Here is a 19,679-nt window from a genome sequence, read left to right as displayed (position 1 = left end):
CAATGATTCTTCCTCACCCAGTCAATGGATGATCCTGATGGAGAGGTCTCTCCACACAAACTTGAATCAGGCTGGCCTTGGACCCCTGTCTCACTGCAGTGGTGGCTTCAAGCAGCCACCTGAAGCTACCTGTGCAAAACTGGATTTTTAAAATGTGCATATAATTAATTATGTAACAAAGCACATTTTAAAAGTACAGAATCCCTTCCTTTCCACCAGCAGTACAACTGCTGATGTGTGCATAGTCTTCCAAATCACACATGTTGCTATGCCTTAACTTTGGGGTCTGGGTTCCCGCTGGATGCTACGCAGGGGTAGGGTTGCTAGATTTAGCAAATCAAAATACAGGCCAATGAGATTTGAATTTCAGATAAACAATTTTTTCAGGATACATGTGACTCCAATTTTTATAGTTATGTCCCATGCAATGTTGGGAACATACTAAAAAATATTAATTGATTATCTGAAATCCCAGTCAGATTAGATGTTCTGTATTTCACATGGCAGATCTAACCCAGGACCTCTGGGGCTGTTGCCGAGCATGGGAGCTGTCTCAGGGACTGCTAGTCTTTGCTATGTGGCCAACCATTGTGGAGGGTGAGGAAAGGTGTCTTCACTAATGCCTCGAATGCCTCCTTTCATTTATTTAGCATCTGAGGTTCCTCAGCCACAGGCAACCTCATCTTAGAAACCTTTGGTGGTTTCTTGCATCTGGGAGGAAGGATTTCTCCTAAGTCTCAATTTGCTCACCAGAAGTATGGAGATAAACTGGTATCTAACTCTTAAGGTTGTGGTGAGGACTCAGCTGGGTGAGTGCAGAGTATGGAATGTGTACAGTTAAGTGTCAGTGGAAAACCTCTGCACTGGTGGTTGTCTTTCCCCTTGAACACAAAGGTTGCACGGTAGGGTTCACTAGTAAGAGTTAGGATTAAAATGAACAAGGGTGTAGGGCTTGCCAGAGGGAGGCCTGAGAGGATTTGCTGAAAAGTATTCAGAGCTGTGTTCTAGTGTGAGCAGCAGTGGCCAGAGAGGCCCAGGCCTCCGCTGGGCTGGGAAGGAGCACCCATCATGCTTGCAGGGGGTAGGCAGAACTTGGCTTCCTCCAGACAGCCAAAGTGGCCCTCCAACACCAGGCCATGGACTTGGACTGGGTATTCACTTTTCATTCCACGTGGAGGACCTGCTCACTAGGCCCCAGTCTGATCCCATTGGCCAGAAGCTTGCGTCTCATCTCCATCTTCTTTCTTCCATGGTCTTGGCCTTGAGCCTCTGGGAAACTTTTTTTTCTTTAAAGAGTTTTTCCTGAAGGCTTTTGAGATGATTATAGAAGACAAAGGATGTCAAGGATCTGGCACTTAGGAGACCTGAGAAGCATCAGGCCTTCCACCCACCAGAGACCTGGATTGGTATGGCTTCACTCCCAAATGAGTGGTAAGTGCTCAGGGCCACCTATCTTCAAGCCACCCAATCCTCACTCCAGGCAGACACAGTGTATGGGAACCATTTGAAGTGAAAATATGAACATTATTTAATAACTGATCTTCTGTAATAAACCATTTGAAAATATTTTACAAGGAATCACACACACAGTATTTTACAAAGTTTCTTGACTTTTTTGTCGCTGTTGTTTTTCCGACTTGTCTGTACAAAATAGAACAACCAAAAAAAAGGGCAGATAAAAGGAAATGGCCCCCCAGTCCCCCCCAGATCCCCCGAGCCCGAGGTGAGGGGACAGCCAGGTCAGGTGGGTGATGAGAAGGATCAGACCCAGCCGGGGGTTGGACAACTACCTGATGGGGATTGTTTTGTCTGCTTTTCTTTTTTAAACTTAAAATATATATTAATTTTTCTGTATATGTTTGATTCTTTTTTATTTTTATATTCTCCATTGAGCACCTGACTACACTACAGTTACACACACGCCCCCACAAGACATGGCTGGCGTCTAGGCTGGGTGTACAGCATGGGTGCCCACCCTGGCACCAGCAGCAGGCATGGACCATACATACACACACACTGAGAAAGCGACAAGCAACGTAACATTAATTAACGGAGCCATTAATTAATGCATCACCCTCCCCCCTCCTCCCAGTCCATCTGAGCCCCACGGCCACATCCCCCTGCCCTCAGTCCCCCAATGGCCCCCAGGCTGGGACGCCTTTGAGGGAAATGACCAGAATGAACGGTGTGAAGAGATGTTCCCAGGCCCAGCCTCTGTGTGTGCACAGTGTATATGTGTGTGCATATGTGCAAATGTGTGTTCAGGGAGGAGCAGTTTGGCCAGGGAGTGTGTGTGTGTAAGAGGGAAAGATAGGCCTGAGTGTGTAAGGGCCAGATTGGGGGTGGGATGATCCAGCTAGGAGTGATCAAGTCACCGCCACTAAGGCAAAGGGCGATGTCTGGTGAGAGTTCCTCTGCTGAGGGGTGCAGGCAGTGGCATGTGGTCCCCCTGGGGGCCTGACACTAGTGAGAAATGGTTACAATGAGCACCTGGCAGGGTCACGGGCATTTAGGGGACACTGGCGGCAAAGTTGGGACAGAGGGATCTTCCCTCTTTGCCCCAGCATTTGGCACTGTTTGACATTCAGCTTTAGAGACAGAGGACCAGCTGGGTTACAGGTTAGATTAGAGGGTGACGGTGAGCAGGAGATGGAGCCTGCATGTGCCAACCCTCCCACCAACCCCTCACCCTGTGTAAGGCTTTGTGAGCCCCTACCCTCACCCCGCTCCATGGTGTGTGTGTCTGTGTTTGTGTGTGTGTTCTCCTGGGTATGTCTAACATGAGTCCAGTTTCTGCCCTCAGGGCTCCAGTTGTGTATGGGGTTGTGTCTTAGCCAGTGTCTCTGTCACTGTCCTGCTACCTGCAGGGCTTGGGGAGGGATGGCTGTAGGCCTGAGAGAGGCAGGAGCTCACTGGGGGCTCTCCTGCCAGGACTTAAGCTGGGATGATGCACAGGCCTCAAACTGCCCATCACCATTTCCTCTATTATTCCCCGGGAATATAGATTTAGTCCTGGGTGGGGTAGAAGTGACAGGTTAGAGGAGTCCAGGTGGGGCAAGGCCTAGGTCTCCCACACAAAGGGAGCCCCAGGGCAGGGCGGGCAGTGGAGGCCTGGTTTGGCACCAGTACTGTGGCCTCCCTGGCCCAGCCCTCAGGAGTGGGTGAGTCCAGTGGGAATGAGAGGTCTGGGGACACTTTGACAGTTCAGCAGCGAGACGTGGCTTGGGGGCCAGAGACCTGCAGCGTCCTCCTTCGCACCCCCCACCCCCACCCCAAGGCGCAGATTCTGGGGGCCAGGAGCGCTCAGTTCCTTCATTGAGGGAGGGGGCAAGGCTCTAAGGCGGGGAGTGGAGGGCAGGGGAGCAGGGAACGGCGGGGAGGCCTGCTGGGGGGAGGGACACTCAGAGTGGCGTGGCGTGAACTTGAGGCTGCGGCCGGGGAGGCAGGCCCAGGAGGAGCAGCAGCTGGAGGGACACCAGGACGCCCAACGACGGGGGGAAGGAGGCTCCGCGGCCACAGTCTGAGGTATCTTCCTGTTGGGAAAAGACAGGGAACAGCCGGTCGGCCCGGGCGGGGATGGGCAGGGGGCGTGGCAGGGCCGCACTAGCCCTGGGGAGAGTGCGAGCTGCGGCTCAAAGCCGCCCTCCCCAGCTCCTTACCGTGGCGTTGTAGTCGAAACAGATGTGTGGGCCTCTCCGGTATCGCGGTCTCTGCACCAGTTCACACTGCTCCGGGCCGTCCGCTGGGCATGGGTGGGGAGTCAAGGAGGCGGCGGCATGGAGCGGGTGCGCGGGGGTGGAAGGGGGTGGGCGGCGGGGGGCGGCGCGGGCAGGATACAGTGTGTCTCCTTCTGCAGTAGCCGGCCGGCCTCACACTGGCTGCACAGCGGCTTCTCGGCCACCACGAAGAGAAGGTTGGTGTTGATCAGTCTCTGCGCGTGGAAGAGCCTGGAGGCAGCACAGAAGGGCGGGGTCGCTGCGGTTCTCCCCGCCCCCTTCGCCCCGCCCTGCCCCTCTGGCCACGCCTCGCGCGCACCTGGAGCAGTTTCCGCAGTCGATGATGGCGTTGTAGGAGGCATTCACCGAGCCGAAGTAGTACTGGGTCTGTTTCATGACGCAACTGCTCTCGCGCACCTCGGGGTTCCCCTCGGCCTCCGCGGGGTCTGCGAGGGCCCAGAGCGCCTCAGCCCCACCCCTACACCCAGAGCCTGGCTCAGCCATAAGCCCTGCCCTCCCTTTGGAGTTGGTCTCAGATTGGGGAAGGGCTTTGAGGAGGGGCCTCTAAAGACCAACCTACCTGCCTGGAACCAGCTGTGGTAGATGAGACCATAGAGAAGCTGCTGGAACAAAGACCTGCAGGGCATGGGTCACCGAGTGGGAGTGGTCAGCAGAGGCCTTACCATGCCCCGTTGCTCTCCAGCCTTCCTGGCCAGGGAGCACCCTCCCTCTCCCATTTCCCCAGGGAACTCACCAGGCTGCAGCAGACGTCCACCAGGCTAGGTTAAGGAAGTCTGCAATGGTGGGCTGCAGTGGGGAAGAGTGGTGTGGGCTCCCACTGCTGACCAGGAACCCAGGTCACCCCCAGCTTGCTCGTTAGAGGTGGGGGGATCCTCTGTGGGCAGGTCTCCCAGTCCCCCCATCTCCAGGCCAGGCATTGCTGAGGCTCACCACAAAGATGCCCCGGGGTGCAGCACCCAGGTTGCCGGGGGGGAGGGGGGCACAGGCCGCCTGGTAGTCGTAGGACTCCTTGCGGGTGTAGAAGGAGTTATTGTAGAGTGCCAGCATCAGGTTGGCATCCACTTCACTGAAAAACCTGCCCACCTGGGGATGCCGGGGGGGAGTGCGAGTCACAGGCCTGGCAGTGCCATGCCTCCAGGAGTCTCAAACCCATACCTTCCACCCTCTTCCTGACCCTCACCTGGTCCCACTGATGGTTCTGGTTTGACAGCACCAGGAATCCCCCATCATCAATGAGGACACAGAGCAGGTCCTGAGAGGTGGGGAAGGGGGAGGAAGGTGGGGAGGGGCTCTGGCCCAGCCCTTCCTCCCCGGACCCTGGTAGTGCAGTGGTTCAGTGGAGGGGGCACCATTCCCCCCAGTTCTGGCAAAACTGTGAAGTCAGGGTGGGATGTTGAGACCCATTGGCTAAGGGATGGGCTGGGAGTTGCAGTTGGGACTAAGGTGTCTAGGAGTCGGGTAAGCAAGGGTTCAGGGCACACGCACCTCATTGTTAACCTCGCAGTCCATCTCACAGTGGCTGTTGGGGCCACACTGCTGGGCAGAGAGCAAGGACCGTAAGTGCCCACCAGTTTTTCCCCTCCCATCACCCTTTATATGTCGGGGTCCCTTGCCTCCCCATAGGCACCAGAGCCACTCTGAGTGGGAGGACTGGGAAGGGTTCCTGGGGACTCCAGAATGGGCACTTCTGGTCTTACTGCCCTCATCCTTGAGCAAATACCTTCTGAGGCTGGTCCTGGTGGGTACGGTTGCTGGCTAGCACCTTGAACTTCTCAGCCCAGGCCTCTAGGTCCAGCTTAACGCCTACCACTATGGGGGAGAGCAAGGGGGCCATCAATGCCCACTTGCCTGGGCAGCACACTGCCCAGTGTCTCTTTCCCCACCTCTGCCCTGGGTATTCACCTGCTGGCCTCAGTGTACGTCCACCCAGGCTGAGCTCCACAGCTGTGCTGACAAGGATGCCCACCGTATCATTCTCCAGCTCCAGAGGCCTTAACAGAGCTGGGGGTGGGTGGGGTGGGGTGGTCAGGAGTAGGGGCTGGCAGCCATGCTGACCACTCTATGCTGGGCTCTGTGCGCCTAGGAGCCCGAGCCTGAGATGATCTCAGCCTAAGCACCCAGCACCCAGCACCCAGCAGAGTGTTTGGCACAGCCTGTGCTGTGCTGTGTTTAGTCGCTCAGTCATGTCCAGCTCTTTTCGACCCTATGGACTGCAGCCCGCCAGGCTCCTCTGTCCATGGGGATTCTCTGAGAATACTGGAGTGGGTAGCCATGCCCTCCTCCAGGTTGGCACAACCTAGCTTTCCCTTTTTACCTGCCCCAGCCTCAGCTTCCCGCCTGCTGCCATGCACCTGGGAGGACACTCACCATCCTGCTGGGGGGGCCTGAAGACATAGCCGTGGTTGTCCAGGCTGCGGCGGTAGAAGCTGGCATTGAAGGGCTCGGGGTTCTCTGTCCAGTCTTCAGCTGCCCTGGTCACACACACAGAGGTTGGTGGAAGCGGGGAGACTCGTGAAGGCAGTGGTCTCAGCAGAGGCAAGGAGCCAGAGAGGCAGGATCCCAGGCAGGGACAGGATGTCAGGTAGTGGGGCAGGTCACTTACTTGTTGGGGAACACTCGAGTGATGCCACCGTCGGTGGCGGCAAACACGGCCAGAAGGCTGTACCTGGGGGCAGCAGGGAGTTGAGGTCACAGCCCTGCCTTCTGCAGGGCAGGGCTCCTGGGCCCATCCCAGCCTCCTGCCCCCACAGGCTGGGTGGTGCCTACGTGTTGAGATCCTGGTCCCGCCACACACGCTCCACCAGCTGCTGTGTGATGCCTGTGTCCAGGATCAGGTTGTGCAGGAGGAAGTTGTTGCCTGGAACAGGAGGATTGGGTGGAGGAAGTATCTTTTTTTTTTTTTTTTAATTGAAGGATAATTGCTGTACAGAATTTTGTTGTTTTCTGCCAAATATCAACATGAATCAGCCAATAGGGAGGGAGTATCTTCTTGTGGATCCCTGCCCACTCTTCCCACTACCCCCAAAGCTCCAAGCCTTCCCAGGACCTGCCCTCAGCTTGGGTCTGCATGTTTCCACACCTTCCCAGTGTCTAGGTTCCTCTGGGCTGCCCCTTTTGGCTGCCTGGGTGCTGCCCAGACCCAGCCGCCCCACCAGGCACTCACACTGTTTGGAGTCTGGAGTCACTTTCTCCATGAGCTCAATGAAGTTTTTCAGGAACTCGGTGTTGTTGTCTGAGGCATTCAGGTCCTTGCAATACTCTCTGGGGGTGGGGAGGGGCAAGAAGAGTGGGCTTGGGGGGCGCTGTAGAGGGCAACAGGGTTGAGGCTTCCCAATAGGCCTGCCTGGCCCTTCGCCGAGAAGCCCAGGGCTCGGGGAGAGGCATGCGTATTCTCACAGGCTGCAGCAACTATATATGCCTGGCAGGTTACCAGGTCTGAATGGGGAGGAGCTGACCCTCTTGGGTGGAAGAAGCAGAGAAGGAGGGTCTGCGCCCTGTACCCAAGCAGGTTTTCCTTTCTGGCATGGCCCTGCAGAGACTCCCCGCTCTCCTGTGTAGCTGGAGCCACATGGTACACCTGGAAGACCCCAGGAAATGCCCCATGACGACCACAGTGGTGGAATTCCAGCAACGGCTTAGTCAGTCTAAGACTTCGTCCTGCTGCTTCTTTGACTCTGTACCTTTGGGCAACTTGCTCAGGCTCCCTGAGCCTTAGTTCGTTTTCATAGTACTACAGATGGGTTCAGGAAGTTGGCAGGAACTTGTGGGTCCTTGGATTGGCTATTCCCTCTGCCCAGACTGCTCTTCCCCCAGAGGTGGACAGGCCAAACTTCTCACTTTCTCAAGGCCCTACTGGGTTCAGACTGTGAGTCCAAAGAACATGGGGGTTGTGGGGAGTGGGGAGATCTGCTTGGGGTTCTGCTCCCCAGGAAGTCTCGGTGAGCAGTCCTTCTGCCCTGGTAGATGGAGCTATCATTCCTAATTCCTCACCCACACCCCTGCCACCAGGAACCTCCCTTCTGGCCTGCATGGCAGCAACTTTGTGGGAGCTTTTTTTTGGCTCTGCTGGGTCTCTGTCGCTGCGTGGGCATTTATCAAGTTGCGGTGCATGGGCTTCTCATTGCAGTGGTTTCTCTTGTTGCAGAGCAAGGGCTCTAGGGCACATGAGCTCAGAAGTTGTGGCTCCTGGGCTCTTGAGCGCAGGCCCAGAGCTGTGCTGCACGGGTTTAGTTGCTCCGTGGCATGTGAAATCCTCCGGGACCAGGGACTGAACCTGTGTCTCCTGCACTGGCAGGCAGATTCTTAACCACTGGACCACCAGGGAACTCCTGTGGGAATTTTTTAAATGCTCTGCTTCCTGTGGCTGTGCAAGGGCGCACAGCTTTGTGACAGCACCTGGGGCTGGGTCCCAGTCCCCACTTACTCCCAGGGCCTTTGTGCAGCACACAGCCTGCACTTATGTATGTGGAGGATACAACTGATTGATACACTCAGAGTGACACCCACACAGCTGTACTTGGGATACAAGTCACCTGCCATCCCCGCCCCCAGTATACATTTACACTCACCCAACACATATTTATTGAGCTGTCCTGTGCCAAAGATACAGAGATGACAGAAACAAACATGGTCCCTGCCCTCAGAGCTCCCTCAGGGTCCTGTGGGCCACACACAGGCCTCTGCACATTCCCACTGTCACCAGTGCACACAGCCACCCCGCATTTACACTCGGACTCTTACAAATGTACACAAGGACTCACGAATACAAACACACATCTACGGAGTCACAGCGAACTTGGTGGGTGCATGCACACACGTGCACACACAAGGAGGTTAGGAGTATCCAGAGCCCCCGTGTGGTGCCCGGGAGTGCCCATGGGTCTCTGTCAGTTGCACCCACCTGCCCTCATGCAAAGCCCAGGCCGCAGGGGAGGGCTTCACCATCCAGGGGCCCAATGGTCTGCTCAGATGTGGGCCAACAGGCAGAGGGTGTGCACACGAGGGTGCATGCCAGGGATGTTCCAGGTCCAGGCCTGTGCTGGGCCCTGATCCTTTACTTGCCAGAGCAGCTCTTCAGAGCCCTGTCCCCTCTGCCCTGTCTGCACCCTGCCCCCCCCCACCCCCCGCCCTCTGGTCCTCAGTGAGCCACCACACCTAGATGGGAGCTGTCAACAGGGGCTCTGGCTGGCTCGGTCCCCACACCCACACAAGCACTGACTGACACAGGACAAGGACGGGTGCGGGGTGGGGTTGTCGGGGAGGGCACCACAAACCAGAGCAGCAGCTGCCTGGTGAGGGGCGTGCTGCGGACAGCTGGCTCGGGGAGGAATTGGCTCTTTCCTGGTGGCCTGCGGCAGGGCAGGGAAGGTCAGCAGAGAGTCCAGAGCCCTCCCACCCGAGGCCTGGTGGAGCCGAAGCTGTGGGCAGCTGGCCAGCGCTGCCTGGTGCGGCGACATGGCCCAGGTATGCACATGGCCGCACATACGGGGCTATGCATGGCGGGGGACACTGCACAGGACACAGACACACACAGCTCCAGGCAGCAGTGCAGGAGGCGGGGCCAGGGAGGTCGGGTTGAGGGGTGGGGACACCTCAGCAAGGCCACACGCAAGCTACCTGGGAGCAATGAAAACATGTCCTTCAGACTCAAAGCTGCTGGGGAGCAGGAACTCAAAATCTGCAACAGAAACGGGGGGTTATCCGGCGGGGGCTGGGGAGGTGGGAGGCCAGGGGTTCAGAGCTGACGGGGCTGGAGGGAAAGGGAAGAGGGCAGCTGGAGGGAGGGAGACACCAGCAAAGAGGAAACCCGCCACTTCCATGTTCAAGTTCGAGCCAGAGAGAAGGGGCGGGCGGGGAGGGGTGGAGGGCCTGTGGAGACTACAGCATCGCAGGAGGAGGGCAGTTATAGCCAATATGTTGCCCAGGCCTGGTCCTCTGTCGGCAGTGAGTCCCTTGGCGTGGCTGTATATGCTTCCATACGGCTGTATAGCACATATACACGGACACACACACACACACATATATATACACACACTGCTATATATATGCATGGTCTGGGGGAGGCGCCAGTCTCGCTCTGATCACATCCATAATGGGAAAAAACCACATGCTGAGCTTCCTTCGCCTCCAAAGAGACTTTGAGGAAGGGGGATTGGCTTTTGGCTGCGGATTTTTCTCTCTCTTTGCTGTAGCTGTTTGCATTTTGGTAGGTCTTGCTTTTGTTCTGTGTCAGGCATCAACATGGCCAAACTGAGGGGGTCTCTCACGGGCACAGACAGTCCAACCAGAGACGGTGTGGGCAGCTGGGGGTGGGCTGCAGTGCATTGTGGGGGGTCCAGCGGTCTTCCATGGATTAGGAGGTTGGGTGAAGGGAGATCCTGGAATGTTCCCACATTGTGGGAGGACATCTACGAGCTGGGAGGGCACAAAAGCGCTTCTTGAACCTGAACACTTGCCTTCTTGGGCTGGGGGCCTGAGCGCAGGTGGGGAAGAAGGGCTGGGTCTGGTCTCTCCTTCTGAGGATTTGTCTGGGCTCAGTGCAGCAAGGGAGGAGCTGGGGGCTCCAGAGAACACATGGGATGCTTTTGAGGGACCCACCCATTGGGCCTCTACGTGTATGAGAGTCAGCACTTATGTATGAGCGTGCATGTTCATGTGAGAGCAGGTATGTGAGTATATGTGTTTGCGTAAGTATGTAAGCACATGTATATGTGTGCAAGGGTCCCTGTGTCAGTCTGTGAGTGAATCTGGGGATGTGGCTACTAGGGCTCCTCTGGGGTTTCTCCCTACCCAGCAGGACTGGCCACCTCACTGGCCCATGTCTGGGAGGTGGCTCTCTTCTCTGACACGCTGGGCAACGCACCTCCACATCCTTTCATCCAGATTCTGATCTCTCCGTTACCCCAGGGCTTTACTTTTGTAGAAGCGGGGTCTTCCCTGATCCAGAATACTCCCACAATGCACTGCAAGATTCTGGACTTGGGGTGTCTGAAGGCACTGGGCAGTCACTGGTTGGACTGTTGCTTTCTGATAGGACTGTGAGGCAGGGTTTGGACACAAGCCGACAGGGAAGGGTGGGAGTGGGGAGAGGAGGAGGAGGAGAAAGAAAAAGAGGTGCGGGAGCAGGAAGGGCGACTATGCTATGGTTGTCATTGTTATCAGGGCCCTGCATTGCTGGGGTCCCTGGCAGGGGTGTGGGAGGGCAGAAAAGACAACTCAAGCGAGTGGGAGCAGGGCACGTCCTCCACCTCCACCCAGACCAGTGGGGGCAGCAGGATCCCCTTTGCTGGACTAGGCTGGACAGGGCCACTAGGGCTTCCTGGGGAGGCCTTACTCCCCCTTGGGGACTGGGGACAGGACGTCTCCCCATGACTCTCCATGCCCCATGCCTAGGTGTGAGGGCCTGTCCATGCGCCAGAGGCAGAGGCCCTTGTGTGCTGACCTCTCTCAGTACTCTTGTTCTTTGCTGGGGCCTGTGAATTCTCTGCCTACCTTTTCCCTGAACTCCCTGGCTTAAGTACCTCTGAATGCCAGAAGCTTTTTCTTCACCCCCAACCTGATTCCCTCTAAGCTCCTCTGCTGGCCCTTGGGGGGGGGGGTCTCTTCTGTTCCCAGCCCTCCAAGTCAGCCTGTATTTCCCAGGGGAACACCTTCCCCATACCTGACCTCTCTCACCAGGAGCAGCCAACACCCCAGGGCAGGGCTGGGCCTAGGCCTCCACAAAGTCACCAGGCACAGGGGCTTCAGCACCTCGGCCAGCGCCTAGTCTGCCTTTGTCTCCTGGTGGCCTGGCTGTTGCCCTAGCCTGAGCCTCTGCCCCAGGGTCAGGGTGTGGGGCTTTTGAAGCCTTTTGTCTCCCCCTGGGAGGGCTTCTGGAGACAAACTCTGGAGAGGTCAGAGGAGAAGGTCTCTCCCTGAGGAAGTCTCACATAAGCCTCCTGAGGACTGATCTACCTCCTACATCTCAGGCCCCCTGCCCTGCTGGGTGGGAGGTGGCAGACAGGCATGTAGCCCTCTCCCCACTGTTGAGTTGTCTTGGAGGGACGGAGAAAATGGAGGAGGGGAGCAGAGGCCTGCCCAGAGGGAACCAGGAGGATAAGGAGAGGGTCTGAGCTCTTAGAACACGCTGGAGACCACCCTGCAGGCAGGGCCCAGGGGAAAGGGCTGCTGGCTCTAACAGAGGTTTAGGGATCAAAGGAAAGGCAAGAACTAGAGGACCCCAGGGGATGCTGGCAGGGAACCTTGGAGAGCAGGGGTTTGGCTGGTCCTGGGCAGGGAGGGGGGCAAGCAGGACCGTGAGGACAGGGGGTGGGGTGGGGAGAGGAGGGTGCACTGGTTCTGAATATACTTGCCCTTCAGTTTGCTGATTGGCACTGGGACAGTCCACCAAGAGAGAAAGCGAGGAAAACAAAAACAACACAAACACAAAAACAAACGAAAAGGGGGAGGGGAAGGGGAGGGGCACAAACAATATTTTATTCAATGGCTGTTTGAATGAAAATATTGTGTCTCATCATCATACCGAAAGGAAACTTCTTGCAAAAAAACGACATGAGAGAGAAAGAGAGAGCGAGAAAACTCAAAGGAGATGAGCCCCAGTCGGCCAGGCAGGTGCGGGGTTGGGGGGCGGGGGGCTCTCTGTGGGGCCGGAGCCCCAGCCTCCCTCCCAGTGACCTCAGGCGGTGGGCAGGCGGGGCCACAGGCTCCCGGAGGCCTCTGGGGGAGGCCCAGGGTGAGCAGGACATGCAGGGATGAGCCACAGGCAGAGGAGCGGGGAGGCAGGAAGAGTGCACAAGGCAGGGACGGTGGGGGAGGCAGGGATGAAGGAGGGAGGAAGGAGCAAAGGAGGGGAAAGGGGAGGAGAGCGTGGGAGAGGCTGAACGCGGGAGTGGGGAGGAGGGAATGTGGGGGACAGAAATGGAGGGACTGAGCAGAGGGAGAGAGAGAGGGTGGGGGCTCAGGGAGGGGAATGGAGGAACGGGAGGAGAGAGGGAGAGGCAAGGCGGAGTGGAAGGGAGGCAGGAAGGCGATGGAGGAAGAAGGTGGGAGAGGAGGTGAGAGGAAGATAAGGGAGGATGAATCGGGGGGCAGAGTCGGGGGAGACCCGGGGGGTGGTACCACTGGGGGAGAGAGCTGTGCGGGGGAGCTGGGGCGAGAGAGATGAGAGGAGGGTGTGTCTTCCAAGAACTCAGCCCCCAGGGACGTGTGGGTGAGGCAGGCTCAGGAGGGAAGACACGGAGGAGGAGAAAGCAAAAACAAAAACCTCAACGGAAACCATGAGAGAATGGTCTGGAACCAAATCGGAGAAAAGGCGAGCATGCAGAGTTCCACAGACTTTCCGATGGCCGGTGCCCCCAGCCTGCGGGCGCCTCGGGGGGTGTGGGCAGAGTGGGCAGGAGGGGCCACCCGGCCACAAGCGGCTGGCTGTGCTGCCTGGGGCCGGCCAGGGTGCAGGGGCAGAGGCAAGGGTGCAGGGCGCAGGCAGGGGCCGGGCCACTTACACTTGACCTGTAGGATCTGGTCGCTGAGGTTGGCTTGGAGGTAGAAGGTACTGTATGGCGGGAGCACGAGCCCAAGGCTGGGGAGGAGGGGAGGCGGGGAGCAGAGGTCACAGCTGGGAAGGGGAGGCCACACCCTTCACCCTCCTCCCCGTGGCCTTGGAGACCACCAGGGACGCCTCTCCCTGGTGTGCTGTGCCACATTCATGGTCTAGGGGCCTGGACCGGCCAAGTCCCAGACTCTCCTGGAGGCCTCCGAACTCCCAGTCCCAAGGCAAGTTTCCCCATCCCGCCCCTCACCCCAGCAGTCTCCCCCCATCACAGCACCTGGCCAGCTAGCCTCCCCCATGTGGCCAGCAGCACACTCACAAGGGGCAGAACACAGTCAGTGAGCTAGGTTGTCGGGGTGGGGATGCTGCCACCCCCATGAGAGCTGGGTCCAGAGTCCCCAGAGATGCAGGCCATGTGAGAGTCAGCTAAAAGCAGGGCTGCCACTGACACAGTGAGGGAGTTGTGGGCTGGCACTGGAGCGTGAAGGAGGGGACCGTGAGGCACGCGGAACACAGCCAGTGGGTACTGACTGGGCCTGACCCACCGGCTCTGGGGCTCTGATGGCCACGGAGGGATGACATGCTGATGCAGACATCCAGGAAGGTGAGAGGGAGGGGTGTAGAGGGCAGTGGGGTAGCGGGGAGATGGCAGATGTTCTGACCTGTCTCTGCCCTGCACTCCCAGGAGAAACTGCTGGTTCATGGAGGGCCAGTGAGAGACCCTTGGAGACTGAGCACCCAGGGGATGAGAAGTGAGCAGTCTTGGCTGCTGAAAGCCCCAGTAGGATTGGGGAGAATGGGCACATGGGGGTGGGGAAGCAAGCCCCAGCAGGGCTCAGGCTTTGGGGCCCCTTGCCCCTCCCCGCCTGCCCAGCCGGCCAGCTCACCTGTAGTTGGTACTCCTTATGGGCACCCAGGTGTAGTTCCGTGTCACCTCGTCTATGTACCTCTGGGAGAAAACGCTCAGTCAGGTACTTGGGGCAGCAGGCAGGGGTGAAGTAGGGGGGTTGGAAGATGAGCTCCCCCCAACCCCCGACCTGCTGTCCCCCTTCCGCCACCTCACCTCATCCAAGGACTTGACCAGGGTTCTGATCTGCTTCTGGCCCTTGTTGCCGTCGATCATGCTCCTGCGGATCTGGAAGGGTGTGAGACGTGAAGGCCGGAGCCCCGACCCTTCCCCACTCTGGGTGCCCCTCCTTCCCCCTCCATCTCTCCTTCCCTTCTCCTTACCTCCTCCTTGTTCTCATCCTCCAGCTCTGCATCCAGGAAGTCCAGGGTCACAGGCTCCCGGAAGTTGGTGGTCTAGGGGAGGCCGGGTAGGAAGTCAGGAGTCCCGCTCTCACAGTGTTCACCCCTCCTTACCCTGCAGGCCACCCCACCTGGCTCACCTGGGGCTTGAGGTTGGGGTGAAGCAATACGTAGCCATTCAGGTCAATGGCAAATACGTAGCCGTTGGCTCCAAGCTGGGGGTATAGATAGGGAGCTTAGGGCCTGGAGGGCTGGGTAGGGATTTCCCGGTCTCCAGACTCTTCCTCATCCTGCCTTCCATGCTGCTGGGGGGTTGCCATTTGCCTGCCTCGGCCAGGGGCCCCACATGCCATGCGGCCCCAAGCCTACCTGTCAAGCCAAGCCCAGCAGGCTGGTGCCCCTCATGCAGCAGCCCTTACCCACACTGGCCAGCTCTGTGGGACCTGAATGCCATCTGGCCTCCTCAGCTCCTCCCCCTGGCTCTCATGATCAGTGGGACCTCCCCACCACCACTGGCCCCACAAGGCACTCCCTTGTGCTGCCCTCCCCTCCCCTCCCCACTGAAGTCTCTTCCTGTTCCCCATCTTGGTAGAACACAGGGGAACAAGTGTTTCTTTGGACTCCCTGAGGCGTCCCTTCCAGGTGGAAGGGAAAGAAAAGCAGGGTTCTAGACTCACACCTTACCTCTCTGAGGCAGTTTTCTCACTGCACATGGAGGCCAGCGACCCAGAGCCTTCATGTGGCTCACCTTTCAGCATGCTGACATGCATCTCCCAACCCTTTCACAACCAAATCCAAAACTCCCTTTGCCATAGGCCCTGGGCCAGCCACTGTGATCTAGCCCCTTCCCTGGCTGTGATTCTGATTTTCACCTTCAAGCCTTTGTCCAGAGAGTTCCCTCTGCCTCCAAGGCTTGCCTTCCCCTCCTTTCTATCTGGAACACTCCTGCCTAGGTGATAGACTAGGGGTCGGCAAACTAGGGCCCAGGGACCACATCTGGCTGGCTGCCTGTTACTGTAGTGCTGTGAGCCAAGAATGGTTTTTACATTTTCAAATGACTGAAAACGAGGAATTTGTATTTATGACATGTAAAAATGATCTGAAATTCAAATTCCAGTATCCACAAACAAAACTATATTGGAACATAGCCATACCCATTTATTTATGTTTTGTCTCCGGTTGTTTTCTCAATACAGCAGCAGAATTGAGTATGAGTATTTCGGTTGGCAGAGCCTAAAATACTCATAGTATGGCCCTTTACAGAAAGTTTGCCCATTCCAGCTCCAGGCCCAAGGTCATCTCCTCTGGAAGCCTTCCCTGACTGCCTGAACTCAGAGGACTCCACGGAGCTGTGGGAGTCCCCATCGGCCGCTGCTGAGCCTGGCTTACGTCCACAAGAGAGGGAGAGCAGGGAGACAGAGAGGGAACTACACTCACTGTGTAGTTGGGAGTCAGCCTCTTGATGTCATTCAGAGCCACATCGATGCCCATCACGCCCAGGATCAGCTGGTTCTGGAAGCAGAGGCAGGGGTCTGCAGTGGGCTCAGTTCCATGGGAAGGGGTCACCTTGCCCAACTGCGCACATCCATGACCTCAAGCTGCTCTCACAAGTGGCCACCCCGATCCGGTCTGCAGCCTCCTGTCCTTCCTCCATCTCAGACCCGCTACGGGCCTGCCCAACCCTCCCCAGGCCTCACCTTCTTTTCCCCAGGGCCATCTTGTGTCAGGTTGAAAACAGGGAGGGTCCCTGTCACCACCATCCCCAGCCCCTGAAAGGAGAGGAAAAGTATGGGTCAGACTCCTGTGGGCAGCCATGCCCTTACCCTGAGTGTTCAGAGCAGGGGGCGCTGCAGGGACAGGCCACCTCGCTTTCTCATTTGTTTGGTTTACCACCATCAGGGGACCCTCAGGGACTTGACCCTGTGGCCACATCCCCCGACCCGTCCTTGCCCTGAGGCCTTACCAGTGCATCCTCGTACACATTAGTCCATTGCACCTGCTTGGCCTCCTTGCCCGCCAGCACCATGGGCCTGCCCAATACGTCAAGATATTCCTGGGGAGGGAGCGAGGCAGGGGTGGAGTCATGGTCTGCCCCTCCCACTGGATCCTCCCGGTTCTAACTCCCCATGTGTCAATCAGCCACCAGGGGGCGCTCACATCACACAGCAGCCCATCTTTCCACCGTCCCAACCAAGCAAAGAAAAGGGGCTGCGAGGAGGGCTGGCCCACCCCAGTCTTACCTGCGTGTTGATGCGGATGGCACCGATGGAAGGGATCTCAAAATAGTAACCTGCGAGGGCAGGGGAGACAGGGGTGGGCCTGGGTGGTGGTGCTTGGGAGCATGGCACAGGGTCCCGGTACCCTGGGAGTATGTCTGCAGCCCTGACTTATCTCTCAGGTTCCCTTTTTTTGGTGTCATTTCCCCTGAACTCACGTCCCTTTAGTGCCCCCCTGCCATTACTCTGCGACAACATGGGAGGGGCTGTGAGAGCGGGGGTGTAAGGAAGCAAAACTGGGATGAAAGGAGGAGCCTGAGGCCTGAAGGCCCTCATTCTAGGATGCTGGTGACATTCAGAGTCTACCAGTGGGTGAGGCCCAATTGTGTGGAGAGATGGGACTGATCAGCAAACAGACCCAGGAGCAGACAAGTGGGGGACACGTGGACAGTGGACAGTCAGATGCTGAGTCAGATGGACAAGGTAGCCACAGAGACAGACAGACAGTCACACATATGGAAAGACAAGCAGTGGATGAACAAGGAGGGGAAAGCTGAACATATGGAAGGACAGGTGGACAACCAACCCAACGGATGGCGGGACACGGCAGGCCGGGCCTGTGGCAGGGACGCCGGATGAGGTACCTTTGTTGGTGCAGGCCATCCACTGCAGCGGTGTGACGTCATAGTTGTGCTGCCCCACGGAGAAAGTGAACACGCGCACCTGTTTGGGGCTTGAGGTTACTGCCGTGGCCACCAGTGGACAGCCCCTCCCTTGGACTGGGCCAGATCAGGGCAGCTCCTGCCAGGGCTGAGCCTCACCGTCCGGTTGGGCCAGTTGTACTTCTCAAAGACGTCCTGCACGCGGTCCTCGCCGCCATCCGTGAACATCATGATCATCTTATTGCAGTTGGCACGAGTGATGTTGGACTGGGCAGGAGGAGACGTGGGGAAGGTCAGCTCTGGGCCCCTCCCCAGTCCAGGGGGGGTCTCTTTCCCCAGGGTAGGCCTGCCCTCTGCACCTCCCCTGCCCACAGCAGACGGTGCTGTCTGCCCAACCTGCCTTCTGGATGTTAACAAGGCCATCTGTCTTGATTTTCCTGGTGTCACCAAGCTTAGGCCGCTGCCAGTCCCTGGCCACCCACTCACCCACCCAGGGGGCTCACGTTCTGCAGCTGGTCGAAGGCGTACTCAAAGCCGGCCTTGTATCCCGTGGTGCCCTTGGCCACCATGCCCTGCACAGCTTCCTTGAACACTTTCTTGTTGCGCACGTTGGCCTGCACCAGGTGTGTGAAGCATGACACAGGCTGCGCCTTTTCATTGAACTGCAGGGACCGAGACGGTGGTAAGTGGCCTCAGGCTGGCCCTCGGAAGGAAGAGGTTGCATGGGCCGGGAGGGAGGGACCTGTTCCTGGCCCCTGGCACTCACCGAGGCCACGTTGACATAGTCGTCATCAGAGAGGGTGTCAAGCATCTCACAGACTGACGTCTTCATCAGCTTCAGGGTTAAGCCACTCACACTGCCACTCCTGTGGGGGGGCAGGTCACGGAGGTGCCTGGTAGTGCTCCCCCAAGATGTTCCCCAGCAGCAGATTCCAGTCCCCAGCCCTGCCCCCGCCCCACTGGCCAGTGCCGCTCACTCACACATCCACGATGATGACCATGTCCTTGGGCGACGAGGCCCCCTGGATATACCTGCCCAGGAGAAGCCTCAGTTAGGGCCAGCCTTACTGGGACCTTGGGGGGTGGTCTTCCTTCACCCCCATACTGATTCAACATGTTTCTCTGGTGTGTCCATGGCCTGGGCCAGACAGGGTTCCTGGCACTATGGATAGCACACTTAATGAAACAGTCCTTGCCCGTGGCATGAGTGACCTGGCCCCCAAAACATGAACAACCCCAAGGAGAGGAGAGCACATGATCCAGAGAGTGGACAGGAGGCGTGTTCCATGGCTTCAGTGTCTTGTCATTTCCCCTGGCCCTGGTTGAGGAGCCAAGGGCAGAGAGTCATAGCTGCGAAGGGGGCTGAACAAGTGGCAGGGGACGAGGCCGTGAAGTATGGCAGGAGAGGCAGGGAGGGGGTAAGGGTGTCTAGGGCTCTCATGGGGTACGGCAGAGGCTGTCCAACCCTGCAGAGGACACATCCCCCTTGGGAACCCCCATGGGCCCAATCCCTCAGTCCCGAGAGGGTGGAGAGCCAGGCAGTGGATGAAGGCAGAGGCAGCTGGGAGGCCTGCCTGGGTGATGGGATCCATTTTCCAGTGGCAACGATGTGTGAAATGAAAATTGGATAGAGCTGGCTGCGCCCTGCTTGGAGGCCTGGATACTGGGAGGGAGGGGAGCGGGCAGGTGAGCTGAGGGGGTGTCCCTGCGCAACCCTTCCCTGCTCGCTTACCAGGGTCTCCTTCGGACATCGTACAGGTCGATTTTCTTGGGGGCTCGCCACGGCGTAGCTGCGGGAGAAAAGGAGATGACTGGGGGGGTGCTGGCAGGGAAGTGCCTGGCCCCGGTAGCAGGCCTTGCAGCAGTGGGCCAGGCCACCCCACAATGGACAAGGTGACCATCTCCTCCCATGCACCCAGGATGAGGGGACAGGGAGGTGGAGGGGGGTGGGGTGCTGAGTGGACTGGGGAGATGGGCTGGCGCCCACCTGGATAGTAGCGAGTGACTCCCGTGGCGCTGCCGAAGACCTGCCACAGGAGGGTGGGGTCCTGCCTGCGGTTCTCCATGAACACATTCTCCAGGGCCTCCGTCCAGTTGAGTTCATTGAGGATGACGGTGGCTGAGGGGGAAGCAGGGGGCTGGGGTGGGAAGTGCTTCAGCGGTTCCCCTGCTGAACCTCATGACAACACCCACTCGTGCCTCCCACTCAGAAACTTCTCTGCCTCCTCAGGTCTCCCTCACTCCCCAGGGCTCAGCTGGGGCTGCACCA

General features: G+C 58.0%; 1 protein-coding gene across 4 annotated transcripts in view; it reads right to left on the bottom strand.

Annotated features, from left to right (window-relative positions):
* Window positions 1-1,503: 1,503 nt before the first annotated feature.
* Window positions 1,504-19,679, bottom strand: part of CACNA2D2 (calcium voltage-gated channel auxiliary subunit alpha2delta 2) — a 139,206-nt gene continuing 121,030 nt past the window's right edge. The window contains exons 7-39 of one of the 4 annotated variants that reach the window (XM_069561135.1): window positions 19,398-19,529; window positions 19,143-19,200; window positions 18,392-18,442; window positions 18,177-18,276; window positions 17,914-18,072; window positions 17,570-17,677; window positions 17,393-17,471; window positions 16,773-16,822; window positions 16,496-16,585; window positions 16,230-16,301; window positions 15,970-16,044; window positions 14,673-14,747; window positions 14,515-14,586; window positions 14,348-14,419; window positions 14,172-14,233; window positions 13,238-13,314; window positions 12,089-12,109; window positions 9,354-9,414; window positions 6,901-6,998; window positions 6,504-6,594; window positions 6,340-6,402; window positions 6,105-6,208; window positions 5,640-5,738; window positions 5,458-5,546; window positions 5,223-5,270; window positions 4,918-4,989; window positions 4,668-4,820; window positions 4,471-4,523; window positions 4,297-4,352; window positions 4,036-4,162; window positions 3,838-3,947; window positions 3,660-3,742; window positions 1,504-3,533 (exon numbers count right to left, since the gene is read on the bottom strand). In XM_069561135.1, coding sequence (XP_069417236.1) covers window positions 3,402-3,533; window positions 3,660-3,742; window positions 3,838-3,947; window positions 4,036-4,162; window positions 4,297-4,352; window positions 4,471-4,523; window positions 4,668-4,820; window positions 4,918-4,989; window positions 5,223-5,270; window positions 5,458-5,546; window positions 5,640-5,738; window positions 6,105-6,208; window positions 6,340-6,402; window positions 6,504-6,594; window positions 6,901-6,998; window positions 9,354-9,414; window positions 12,089-12,109; window positions 13,238-13,314; window positions 14,172-14,233; window positions 14,348-14,419; window positions 14,515-14,586; window positions 14,673-14,747; window positions 15,970-16,044; window positions 16,230-16,301; window positions 16,496-16,585; window positions 16,773-16,822; window positions 17,393-17,471; window positions 17,570-17,677; window positions 17,914-18,072; window positions 18,177-18,276; window positions 18,392-18,442; window positions 19,143-19,200; window positions 19,398-19,529 — 2,792 coding nt within the window. In that variant the 3' untranslated portion in view covers window positions 1,504-3,401. Of the gene's footprint in view, window positions 3,534-3,659; window positions 3,750-3,837; window positions 3,948-4,035; window positions 4,163-4,296; window positions 4,353-4,470; window positions 4,524-4,667; window positions 4,821-4,917; window positions 4,990-5,222; window positions 5,274-5,457; window positions 5,547-5,639; window positions 5,739-6,104; window positions 6,209-6,339; window positions 6,403-6,503; window positions 6,595-6,900; window positions 6,999-9,353; window positions 9,415-12,088; window positions 12,110-13,237; window positions 13,315-14,171; window positions 14,234-14,347; window positions 14,420-14,514; window positions 14,587-14,672; window positions 14,748-15,969; window positions 16,045-16,229; window positions 16,302-16,495; window positions 16,586-16,772; window positions 16,823-17,392; window positions 17,472-17,569; window positions 17,678-17,913; window positions 18,073-18,176; window positions 18,277-18,391; window positions 18,443-19,142; window positions 19,201-19,397; window positions 19,530-19,679 lie in introns of all 4 variants that reach the window. The other 3 variants (XM_069561134.1, XM_069561136.1, XM_069561137.1) reach the window with 3 other exon arrangements.

Source organism: Ovis canadensis, chromosome 19 (genome assembly GCF_042477335.2).
Source record: "Ovis canadensis isolate MfBH-ARS-UI-01 breed Bighorn chromosome 19, ARS-UI_OviCan_v2, whole genome shotgun sequence".
Classification (NCBI taxonomy): domain Eukaryota; kingdom Metazoa; phylum Chordata; class Mammalia; order Artiodactyla; family Bovidae; genus Ovis; species Ovis canadensis.
This window is presented reverse-complemented; position numbering and strand designations above follow the sequence as displayed.